Source organism: Mus musculus, chromosome 10, assembly GCF_000001635.26.
Source record: "Mus musculus strain C57BL/6J chromosome 10, GRCm38.p6 C57BL/6J".
In the NCBI taxonomy this organism is placed as follows: domain Eukaryota; kingdom Metazoa; phylum Chordata; class Mammalia; order Rodentia; family Muridae; genus Mus; species Mus musculus.
The window spans coordinates 30,702,631-30,716,033 of NC_000076.6; the positions used below are offsets into that span (position 1 = coordinate 30,702,631).

Consider the following 13,403-nt stretch of genomic DNA (forward strand, 5'->3'; position numbering starts at 1 on the left):
GAATCATCGAAGAGCAACAACATTTAGTTTCTTCTAAAGAAACTAAAGAAGTCACTTTAAGAAAGAAACTTTTAGAAGTCAAAGCAGACCATTAGCACTGCTGTTTCACAGTGAATTTAAATAGAACTACAATTGTATGCTCATATAGTATGCAATCTATGATAAACACAGCTGCTGGGTTTCAGGAGCTCAAAGTGCAACAACAAAGGTGACTTCGTGGCACATAGAGTAAGGTAACAGTAAATGACATTTGTGCAGCATTATTATCTATAGATTCAAGGATATGGAAACACACCCTGGCATGGGCCAAGAATACAACACAAAAGAGGTCTAGTTTCTGCCTTGAATAAGAGAATGATAGACACATAATAGACATTAAACCAAGCATATCAATGAGCAGTGTTAAATGTTGCAGTATATTTGTGCACACTGTAAACCGGTAGATTGTATTCTTTACTGGAAAATCCTATTTCTAGTTGTGGTATGGCTTATCCCTAAAACATATCTTCAATCCAAGATTTCTGTTTATTGTAAATAGGATAAAATAAAGTCAACCATAGGTCAAGAGGTGGGGCAAGCAAACAGCTGATAGGGAGTGAACATAGGAGAAAACCGTAGAGGTTAAGAGGAAGTCAGGAGGTCAGATGGAGAGACATACAGAAAGTAGTAAGGAGGAATACTCAATTTGAGGAGTTTTCGAGACAGCGTGGAGAAGGACCACTTCTTTTGGGAACACTGGCTGAGGAGGAAGGTCAGCTGGGTGCTTTTTCTGCCTGTGTGAGTTAGTAGGCTTTCACTCCATCATAAGGCTCCCAAATCTTTATTGGTAAAATCGAACGTTTGACATTTTGTTAAAAAAAAATTAGCAGTTAAAATTACTTATTGATAAATGAGAGAAAGCAGAAAAGGCGCGTCTTAAGAGACCTTAGCTTGTATGAATACTTGAATCATGAATTGCTTTTTGGAAAAGGATCAAACATAAAGAAGATCTAAGTGGATATGTTAAGCAACATCAGATTGACGCCTTTAGATCTTAGAGACGATGTCTGGGGTAAACAGCTACAATTGGTAGTCATGGCCATTCTGAAGACATTTTATTTGTTTGTCTGGTGGAAAAAAGCTGAGTACATCCTAAACTGAAAGTGTTCCTTCTCTGTTGAGAAAGGTCATCTCTTTAAACCAGGTTTTAGCAGAGTAGATGACGTGGATCCTCTCATGGCCTTCTAGATGATCTTAAGCAAGGTTGATAATTAGTGGAGTGACAGACATTGTAGCCAGAGAGAAAACATGGATTAGTCTTATACACTGTGTATTCAGACGCTGAGTTCTTTACCCCACGATCAAGTTGAAGTCTGACCATGGGCATTGTACTGACTAATGTGCTGTAAAGAATGCTCTCTAATAATCTCTGATTTGTAAATAAAAAGCTAGAGCCTGTGACTGGGCATGGGGGAAAGGAAGGTGGAACTTTGGATTGAGTGAGGGGATGTGAGGAGAGATCACAAAGAGAGAGAAGGAAAAAGGAAAGGAGAGGAAGGAGGTCACCATGAGGTAGGATGAACCATAAGAATGGACCATGAGCATGTAGCCATGAAAAGCTCACCCTGAGGACGCACATGGAACAGAGCAACACTTGGCTGGCAAGTAACGGGGCATTTATTTGGTTTTAATAGATTAGTCAGATACGAAAAGCTCAGAGCCTGGCCAGCATAGTGCTAGCAGCTTGTTAATAAAATTTAATGTCTCTGTGTTATTTACTCAGGAGTTAAATGGGATAGAGTGGGTCATGAGCCCCCTTTCCACATAAAACAAAGGGAAAAAGACATGACCTAAAATGTGTCTTGAGAAACTACACTATGTGATGGGCATTCAAGAAGAATAGAGTGAAGGGGCAAAGTCAGTCAAAGAAAAGCAGTATGCATAAGTCACAGAGCACTAGTGATCACTCCAGCCACCCTGATCGCACTTACAGTGTATTCCATGGTGCCCTGTGGCTTTTGGACCATCATCTTCTTCTCTTTTTTATCATGAGTTTTGTTTTGATTGTCATCTGAAGAAGAAAACATATGTTGATGAATAATTTCATTTTCGGGAATTGAAGACAGACTACATCTTCATTGTATGAAATCCACTATCAAATTAATATAAGAAATGGTATCAGTAGGAAAATAGGCAATGGGTAGAAATGGAACACACGCATAAAGTATACTATATCTATGAACACCAGAATAAATGATTAATAGCCACTGCAACCAAATAATACAAGCAAAAACAAGGTAAAGTTTCAAGTTATTAAGATATTAGTTTAAATGAGAATATCTAATGAGATGAGGTTGCAGCTAAACTAGTATAATCACTATATAAACTATGCACAATGCAAGTAACTTTAGCCTTTTACAAAGTGCTTTGATTTATGTAACAACAGCTGTATTATTATTCTCTGATTAAGTTGTCTTTCTTTTAACAATCGAAGATGACAAGCTAAAAAAAGAAATAGTAAACACATATATCTTAAAATATTATTTATAATATAAACATAGAAGAACCATAATTCTAATAACAGATTAGGGTGAAGTAGAGATTGTTATTTTTTAGTTTGATTTGTTTTATTACTAAGAGACAGGTTCTAGAGTATCATAGGTTAGAACTGAACATTTTTTTAAACAATTTTTATTAGATATTTTCTTCATTTACATTTCAAATGCTATCCTGAAAGTCCCCTAATGAACTTTAATATATATCCTAGATAGCATCTTAATGCCTGTTTCTTTCCATTTCTTTTTTCTTTTCTTTTTATTTTATAATACACAGTTGTTTATTAATTAATTAATTTTGTTTAGATATTTTCTTCATTTTCATTTCAAATGCTATCCCCAAAGCTCCCCCATACCCTCCCTCTGCCCTACTCCCCAACCCACCCACTCCTGCTTCCTGGCCCTGGCATTCCCCTGTACTGGGGCATATGATCTTTGTAAGACCAAGGGCCTCTCCTCCCATTGACGGTCGACTAGGCCATCCTCTGCTACATATGAAACTAGAGACACAGCTCTGGGGGGTACTGGTTTGTTCATGTTGTTGTTCCTCAGAACTGAACTTTTTATGTAGGCAAATATGATTCTGAACTCCTGATCTTCCTTCCTCCATCTCTGATACCCTGGAGTTACAGGTATGCACCACAGGTCAAAATGGTCTGCTACTGCCAGCGTCATATCATCCCACTTAATTATTATACTTAAATATACTGTGATATATTAATATAAATATAAAAAAACATGGAGGCATAATCCAATTGCTTAAAGAAACAGGCGTAACAAGAGAATGTAAAATTGAAATCAAGAAGAGATACTCCAACTTTTATTTGGACAGAAAAAAATGCATATCAAAATTAGAAATCACCTGACAAGCCAGGGGAACTAGATATCTGAGCAATTAAACTCACAGATGCCCAGGGTCTCCTGCAAGGGAAGCACTTTATAGATACCATGAAAATCTGCTGGAGGATGTTCATCACTACATCCTTCGAGGCAAGCGTGGATGGAAGGTGAATAAACGTGGTAGCTGTGCTCTGGGATTCCAAGGTACTCATTAGAATTAATAAGCCAGAGTTACACGGTCATAAATTCACACCAAGAGAAACAGGATAGATAGACCGGTACCACTCATACCAGTCTAAAACAGTCACACAAAGTTTTCAAGAACACATAAAATAATTAAACCTATCACACGGAATAGAATAGAAAATGATGTGGCATGGAGAGGAAAATGGCAGAGGAGAAACAGGGTACAAGCAAACAAACGATTAAGTAAGAAAGAATGAGCCTGTCTCTGAACATTCACAATTGCCTATAAATAAAGGGAACGAGAACAATTCAGCCACCTACATCTAATGTTTTACAGCCTCCAACCCAGAAATTACTGACATTTGGATCACCTATGCAAAGCTATAGGGATGCTGGGTGAGGATGCTGGGTGAGGATGCTGGGTGAGGATGCTGGGTGAGGATGCTGGGTGAGGAGGGTATTAGAATGTGGAAAAAGGTACATCATATAGGACTTTCCTAGATTGTTTCCTATAAACACTTTAAAATTGAATAAAAAGTCAAGAGGAGCAAATGAAGAAAGTGCCAGGAATATCCATTCTAACCACCTTCAAGTGGCCACATCTGGGTAATTTCAGAGAACTGAACTATTGAGCTCAGACAAGAACATTTTATATAGCACACGTTCAAACAATTTAACCACAGGATTTCTGATTCTTATAACACATATGAAAAAGGGGTCACCTATATTCGAGAAGGTAAGCAACGGAACATTAGCGACATTCTTCCTTTTTCTTAATTCCATCTAAAGAGTCAGAGAAACTGAAATTGGTGGCCTTTTTTTGTTTACATGGGAGATGGACCCCAGGCTGCCACTCCCAGAAACATTTCTCCAAATGTTCTTTTTGGCACAAGGTTACACGTTCATCCTCTCTTTTAAAAAAGAAAAGTGTGTGTGTATGTGGGGGGTGCCACAGGTCCATGTGGCCAGAGGACAATTTCCAGAAAGTAGATTCTCTTCTTTGATCATGGCAAAGGCTACTTATTGCTTTATTCATTTGTTCTTTTGAGAGAGAAGCTCAACTAGCCCAGGCTTGCCTCAAACACAGTATGTACCTGAGGATGACCCTTGACTCCTGATGATCTTGCCTCTGCCTCCCGAGTGCTGGCATTATGACCACAGTGGGTTTTATGCAGTGCTGGGGATCAAACACAGGCCTCCTGCCTGCTATGCGAACATTCTTCCCACTGAGTCACATCTACAGCACTGCTCAGCCCTTCAACATCACTGTCTATTCTCTTTACAGCACTCTGCCTTTCTCACTGGCTTCATAAGTCACTATTACTACGTTGTGTTGCTAGATCCAAGAAATGAGGAGGACTATTGCAGGCTCACTAACTTGTGGGCAGTTAATAGACTGCAAAAATGCAAAAGAAGATATGTTCTGGATAAAACTTTCAGGATAAATTTAATATGTACACTTGAATTCATGAAAAAGCAATAAAGTTTCCCTGTCACTGGCATACATTAAAGAAATGTATAACATGAAAAACAACTAAAACAAAGGCAGGGTGTGAGAACATGGCCAAGGATGGAGGTGTGCTAGGGAAGTCCTGAGTGTTCGTGATAAAACTCCAAGAAAACGAGAGTCTTATGGCCTCTGTTTCTTCGAAAAACAGAATTGCTCATGGAAGGTGCTTTTGTGCCCCAACCAGGTATAGTGGATAGGAGTGAGTTTACTTCAGAGTATTCATTACAATTATTTGTTTTTATTATTCACCACATATTATTTATAATTCATTGTAATTATTCATTACATATTATTTGTTTACATGCCTCTGTGGGAAAACATATTTTTGCCATGTGCAGCCTGTCCTTGTGACTGTACTGTTCTTGTGTGGTTCTTCTTAACCCTCAGAGTATAAACTGAGACTCTGAATAACATTGGCAATCGCATGTTTTAGTCTGCCTCATTTTTAGGCTCCATTGTCTTAGCTCACTTCTCAAGAGAGGCAAACAACATGTGAGATGATTCAGTCAATAAAGTGCTTTCATGCATGCACGAGGACAAGACTCCTCTCTCTAACAGAGAAAGCCGAAGCGTGACATCTGTAATCTCAGCACTGGAGGGGTAACAGAAATGGGCAGGCCTGTTGGCCAGTTAGTCTAGTTGAATGGGTGATCTCCTAGCTTAATAAGACCCTGTCTCAACTACGTAAGTAAATAAAGTAGAGTCCTTGTGGTGTGTACATGCCATCAAGCTATGCTGAAGAGGTAGGAGCAGAATTGTGAGTCCCAAGTCTGCATGAGTCACGAATTTTCAATAAATGAACACTTCACCTACAACTCTGGCCTACACACACACACACACACACACACACACACACACACACACACAAGTGCACACCCCTTACTTCCAGCGTCTACAAATGTGAACTCCTTGAGGTGGAGCTCAAAGGGAGTGGTCTTGGATGAGTTGAGCTGTCACAATGTCACCTGATACATAAGGAAAAAGAAACTTCCCAATACAGATCAACTTCCCAGACATGTCTGGTTGTGGGAAACACTTTTCATTGTGATAACATTACACTGGGAAAATCACATGTACCTATCAAATCTACAGTCCAAACAAAATGCTGTATGGTTGCCAAACAAAACAGAAAGAAACTGGCCAATTTTAAGGATCATAATCATCTTTGTCCATAGCAGCACAATGTAAAGTTTCACTTTCCTTCCTAAATTGTATTCACAATTAGATGTTAAGATGGCCAACTCTGTATCCCAGTGAATTTAATCAAGACAAGCTCTGAAATGCACAGTCCACGGGCATGAGAGTTCTGATCCTGAGGAGAGCTAGGAAGGGGCAGGTACAGCCACAGATTCAACTCCAGCTTTGAAGGTGAGAACCTATGATTATTCCCAAAGATGCAGCTGTGTAGCTGTTTCCCAATGGCCTCCATACCTACCCAAATTCAAACTCTCTCTCTCTTATTTCAAGGATTTATAGCAAATAAAAAAATATGTCTATGGACAGAAGAAGCAGCCAGACCTACATTCCTCAAAAAACTATTCTGAACATTTTATTAGCTCTATCTACAAGATAAAATGAAAATGGGCTATATGAGTCCCTGTTTTGTTTGAGATGGGATGTGGTTCAGTTGATAGAATGCTTGCCTCACTTGTAAGAGACCCTGGGCGCAATCGCTGACAATGTATCAGTTGGTTGTGGTGCTGCCTATCTGTCATCTCAGACTATGGGAGGCTGAAGCAGGAGGATGAGTCAAGGCCACCACTAGCTACACAGAATCTGAGGGCTACCCTTGGCTAAGCGTCACCTCAAATGTTCTCAAATGTTTAAATAAATAAAGATAAGATTACTGGGATATAAGTCGAGGTGATGAAATTATACCCTCAGCACTTGCTTTCCTAAGGAAAGATGTTTAAATGGCACCCAAGGAGAAGGAATCAGAGAGGCAAAGGAAACAAGTGTGTCTCCAGATCTTTTAAAGAAAGGGAACTCTATAACCAGCATGTCCCAATACTGGAAACGGATGCATTCAAATGTAACAGATTGATGCCCTTAGCCAAGAAATCAAATCACATGCCAGCTCAATCGCGTCACCAAACATCTGAGTACAATTTCACTGTGAGATCAAAATGAGCAGGTTCCGATGGCAGTAGGACGGAAAGCAAGTAACTTGAAAGTGTTCTGCATCATGTCCGCCAACTACATCTTAAACTGTGCATATCAAGCCCATTAGCTATTCCCATGAGGAACTGTCTGTATCAAGTCAACAAGCTATTCTATAAAGAACTGTATGTATAAAGTTTGCCAGCTAGAGCATAAGGAACTGCCTGATAATATCATTGAAGGAGCAGTATGATGTATACGATGCAGGATGAATCTCAGAGCCAGGCGCAGACTAAGTGCAGCTGCCATTATCATTAGTCACATGCAGATGACATATTTAAACAGGCATTTAAATAACTGAGTGTTAAAAGTTCCAAGGCATCATCAAAGAGGTTTCATTCTAGAAATGTAGTCACGTGGTACTGAGATGACACATTATTAAACCTCACTTCAAAAAAAAAAAAAAGCCTTGTTGATCACTTGGATGCATGCCCCTCTCACCACCAAAGCCATTCGAGAAGTTCCACTGCATTAAAAAACAAACAAACCAACAAACAAACAAACCCCACAGTAAGAGCGACAACATTGCAACTGTTTGAAAACTAAAGATAGAGGAACTGCCTTAACCTCCCCCTCCGTTATGTAAGCAGCACTAGCCACTGAGAAGGAGACTGACCGATGTGTTGAGTAGAGACTGCTAGGATTCTAGCTTTCCTGAGCTGTCAGGCATAGTGGGTGGGTGGGCTTTAGACAATGTAGGTACCTTTGAGTTATCCCTGATCATTTAAGTAACATGTTCCAATAAACACATTAGTTCACAAAGTTGGACTCTGGTGGCACTTTTTGTTACTTGGGGCTATCATTCGCTCCTTATCTAGGATGGGTAGATAGGGGACTAGTTTGTTCATATCTCTCCAAGAATAGTGTTATACTTACAGGGCTACAGTGACTGGCAAAGTACTTAAAGTCACCCTGAATCTTAGTTTATAGGTGCAGCTTAGCCCTAAGGTTTTTGAAGAAAGAGTCCACTGGAGGGTCAAGAGGTCCCACGGGCATTGTGCACATACCAGTGCATGTTTCATGTTTTCCATCTGCCATGTGCTTTGAGAACAAGTCCTTAAGAGCAACTCCAGCAAAGCCTAGAAGGTTCCTGGATATGGACTCTCCCAGGACACTAACAACACAGTGTCATATGAAGTCAAGTCTAGTTATTCATAAAGAAAAGAACCCTAACTTTGGAATGGACATAAACTCAGAAACAGTAGGGGCCATGGAGACAGTTTGGAAACCTGTCTAAGTGAAGGATAAGGGTTTTAAGTATGAAAAGCAAAAGTGGCTATTAAATAGTTAGTAGAATCACAAGAATGCCAAAATTTATAAGATTGCTTAGAAAAGTATCCAGACATAATAATTTTTGTTTTTCAAGACAAGGTTTCTCTGTGTAGCCCTGGCTGTCCTGGAACTTGCTCTGTAGACCAGGCTGGCCTCAAACTCAACAGTTGTAATAGAACTTGAATTGGGAAAGTCCCAGGCATGGTTCTGTCTATCAAGAAGATACCTAGCAATAAATGAAGCATGATTTTGTAAAGCTATAGCAATTAAGACAATACAGCATATAATAAAAAGATGGGCATTTAGTGTAGAGTAAAATCATCATTATAAGCCAGTAAGAAAAGCTAAATTTCTTTATAAATGTCTGTTGGGTAGGTTTAGTTTAGGCACCAAATATACAACATAATTAGCCCAGTTCTTTCTTTCAATCCCCATGCAAATTTGAGTAAATATGTAAAATAGGGATGCCTTACAAAAAGCAATTCTGGAAAAGCAATCTACAATGAGAGAAACAAGATGTCAAAGATAACTAAATGAGACTAGGTAAACAAAAAGTTAGATCACTGAAATTCAAGATTTTATAAGACAATATAATATAAAATAGATTCAAGATTTTATAACAAAGCCAGGTGACACATGCCTTTAGTTTCAATTACTCAGAAGACAGAGACAGGAGGAAGAATTGAGTTCAAGAGTTTTGGTTCAGCATGGGAAACAAAAAAAGCTCACCTTTAAAGGAAAATAATAAGTCATGGGGCTGGAGAGATGCCTCAGTGGTCAAGAGCACTGGCTACTCTTCCAAAGGACCCAAGTTCAATTTCCAGTACACATATCAGCTCACATTTGCTTGTAAATTCAATGACTTCAATTCCAGAATCTCTGACACCCTCACACAGACACACTTACAGATAAAACACCAATGAACATTAAAAAAAAAAAAAATCAACCAACACACAAGCTGGGCTGCCTTGTTGGCCCTCAGTGGGAAAGGCCAGTTCCCTCTTAGTCCTGCTGAGACTTGATATGCCAGGGCAGGTTGGTACCCACGGGGGAGCTCCTCTTCTCTAAGGAGAAGAGGAGGGAGTGGTGGGGGAGGGGCTTGAGAGGGCAGGACTGAGAGAAAAGGAGGGGGGCTATATTGGAATGTAAAGTGAATAAATAAATTAATGAAAACATTATCATCATAAATGACTTTGAATAAAATATAGGGTTTGGATTTCTGCACAAACAAGTAGCATATTCCCCGCTGGTGATGCTCACAATTCATATCATAGGTCTGTCTTCAAAAACCACACTTAATATGCTAGTGTTGCTAACTGGAGTTACTGAGATGACTAGCGAAAACACTGGAAAAAAAAACTAAATTATGGACTGTTACAATTTTAAAAGGAAACTAAAAATATGTGTGAAGAAGTACTACACTGAATTTTACCCTCTGACACAGTGGATATCATGGAGTACATACTACTTCCTCTCTCTCATGTACAGCACACCCAGTATATTGTTATGACTGGTTAGTAGTGCTACTATTTAACATTGTTAATATTTAACTACAGTGAGTCACACTGAGTGGAAATCTAGAAGTATCTCAAGGGCAGAGGAACTGTCTATCTAGAGGACTGTTTTTACCACACACATGACAGTTGTCCTGGATGAGTAATGAAAGCTATATCCACCATGACAGCCCACAAACTTTGTGAGTATGTAACGATAGAGGATTCCAGTGGTTTTGGTCAGCATCTGATTTATATTAGCCATAGACTCAGTGGGTATTTTGAGCATGCCTACACATATGACCAGGTCTAGAGTAATTCTAGTGTTCCAGCAGAAGTGAACTCACTTAAGTAGGTAAGGGGTCAACTCTACCACCATTAAAATTACAGCCCAGGGGAAGAAAGCTCACCTGCAGTCTCTCCTTTCTTCTGTACTAAGAACCAAGAATGTTCTAGTTTGTGTTGTCTTGCTTTTTGCTCCAGAGTTGACTTGCAGAGCTGAGAACGCTGCGTGAGACATCACTCTGGCTTTGTCATCAGAGGGAAATGCATTAGTGTCTGTCACACTCTAGCCCATACTGTCTTTGGTCTACTCCTTATCATCTCATTTTCTAACTCTGTAAAACAGGCTGTTGCTTTCTGTTGTACATCATGAGGAGTCATGAAGTCAATTAGGAAAGCAAGCATCTAGCTCACAGCAGAATTTCATGGGTCCAAGAGATTGAACTCAGGTCATCAAACTTGGCAGCAGGCCTCTTTACCCACTTAGGTATCTTGGTGGCCCAAGGCAATGCATAGTTTAACAAATGAATTTAGAAAGATTCAAAATGACCACAGCATTCATTTGAACAAAATAACAGAAATACAGTTCACCCATCTGGCTCCCATTTAGAGACAGCCTATGTTTACCTACTAGAGAATCTACTTTCAGTTCTTCTTCATCTGAATTTTATATAGTTATATGTGAGTTGTCATTTTAATAAAATAGAACCACATTTTAGAACTATTTCCCACTGCATGGTTTTGAGAAGTTTCCACCTAACTAATTATATGTCTGTATCACTTGAAAATTGTACCTAGTAATACATTTCATATCTGTCATGTTAATTATATTTTCATGCTATTACAAACAGTATGACAGTCACGACAGTGAAATCTTTTAATGTTTCTGACTGTTTCCTTATGGTGAACTTTAGCAGAAAGAACTGTTCAGCCAAAGGGTATTCAAAAAACAAGGCTCTCAGTAAATATAGCTATACTGTCCTCCACGAAGATTTAACTAGATTGCTCTCTACCACTAATCTGTTTATTGTGGTTCCAATCTTCATGTCCCTTAAAATTCCTATGTTGAAATTCTCACCCCAAAGATCATGGTATTAGAAGACAGAAACTGGGCATTTAGGAGACAGAAATCAGGCATTCATACTAAGCATTATGAATGAGTACAAAAAGAGACCCTGCCTCGGCTTTCCTCATATGCCTAGTAGAGAAAACAGTGCCCCACAGACTCAGAATTTACTAGTGTCTTGATCATGAATGACTTCCTAGCCTAGAGATCATGACAGTTCTGTGGTATATGAGCCACCTAGCCTTTGAGATTTCAGTGTCTTTCCCCCCTTAGTCTTTGCTGCTTCACTTGGTGATAATTTGATTTTTTAAGCTGAAGCTACCAGTGATCATACGCTCTTGGGTATTTCTCATGCTGGGAGATTTTACACTATACAGAGCACTACACATCAGGAATGAATGTGTGTCATGCAGATGGGCTGTGCTTATGACAAGTGTAATCTCTGAATTCAAGATCAGATATAGGAGAACCTGGGCTTTTAATACACAGCTTCTTGGTCAGTAGCAGCAGTGTGTGTGTGTGTGTGTGTGTGTGTGTGTGTGTGTGTGTGTGTGTGTGTGTGTATTGCGACAATCATGAGAACAGGTTACAGGAGGCTGTGTTTGAAAGACACACGGGAATATTTAGGGAATAAGAAAGTTGAGACAAAGCCAATTTTACTAAGAGCTATTTGCTGCACCACTACTAAATTCCAGAGAGACACTCATATTCCTTAACCACTAGAATTTCTAACTCATCCAAACTTTGGAACAATTTTGCTTGAGACAAAGGCTTACCAGTGCTGATATTTTACAATTTTTTAAGTAAAGTAAGTTTTACAAATAGGCTGGATAGAGATTTCCATAGTGGTATTGTCGCTGGAAGTAGAGCATGGGGACAGAAAACAAGACCACCACTGCACTGAAGCCCATGCTAAAGACTGGAGAAGCATCAAACTCTTGACCAATACAACCACTCTATAGGTTTCTATGAAATTCTTGGACTTTAGAAACAAGAAGACCCTTCAGCTTCGAAGTACTTATAAATGCCATGAGGTGAAAGAGCAGCAAACAAACACATGAGACAGGCATTCCTCCCAGTGGAGAGTCTCTCAATATCTGTCAATCTGAGGATTATACAATTGGTTAAATACTGCATCAAAATGAGGGGCTAGATCAGGGTGTTGCAGGAACCAGGATACAGTTTAGATTCATGTTCATCACCATGTATTTTCAGCTTAATTCTTGTGGTATTTACCACCAGTTAATATGACCTCTTTTCTTAATGCCAAAATTTTGATGTATTTCATTCATATTAAGAATGAGGCTCCCTTTCCAGGAGCGGTTTGTTCCAGGAGATCTATGGTATAAGCAACATGTTCTTGGACAGTTGGCGTGTTCAAGAATGTCTTGTCTTTGAACTAGTCTCTCTCTATAGCTCTGGCTATTCTAGAATTCACTATATAGACCAAACTCTTCTAAAATTCACAGATATTGGCCTGCTTCTGCCTTCCAATTGCTTAGATTAAAAGTATGTGCCACTGTGTCTGGCCTTATGACAAAATTCCATAGTTTTACTTAGAACTATTTTTCAAGCCATTTATCCATGACCCATAAATCCTTCCTACAGTTAACCTACATTTTCTCCTTCATCTTGCCCTACATATGGTGAACTCCTTTGATTTCTATGCTCAAATAAGTGTTTGCACTCCTGAATGCAGGCTTCTGGTCTCACAGAAGCTTCGGTTGCTTCTGTTCCCATGTATTTTGTCTTTTCATGCAGAATGTGTGTGTATGTGGTTTTGGTTTTTTTTTTTCCCCCTCAGACTCTTCCTTCAATACCCCCCACATCTGACATCTTCCTTCATGTCACTTTCCTTTTTAACTACATTCCTGGTTATTTTACAACAATAGTACTTAGGTGATTTTTCGGACTAGAAATTGAACTAAGTCTTGGACCTACAATCGGGTTCTTTACCACTGAGACTATCCCCACCCCCTTAGGCTCTTGACATTCTTTTCACATAAAAGTTCATTTTAATCTTATACCCTTCTAATCTTTAAAATCGAAAGGACAAGAAG

The 13,403-nt window shown here is 39.2% G+C and overlaps 1 protein-coding gene across 6 annotated transcripts in view; it reads right to left on the minus strand.

The window, feature by feature from the left end:
* Window positions 1–13,403, minus strand: part of Ncoa7 (nuclear receptor coactivator 7) — a 162,119-nt gene that overhangs the window by 57,049 nt on the left and 91,667 nt on the right. For all 6 annotated transcript variants that reach the window (XM_011243153.3, NM_001358842.1, NM_001358841.1 and 3 more), the window contains exon 4: window positions 1,971–2,050. In XM_011243153.3, the coding sequence (XP_011241455.1) occupies window positions 1,971–2,050 (80 nt within the window). The remainder of the gene's footprint in view (window positions 1–1,970; window positions 2,051–13,403) is intronic.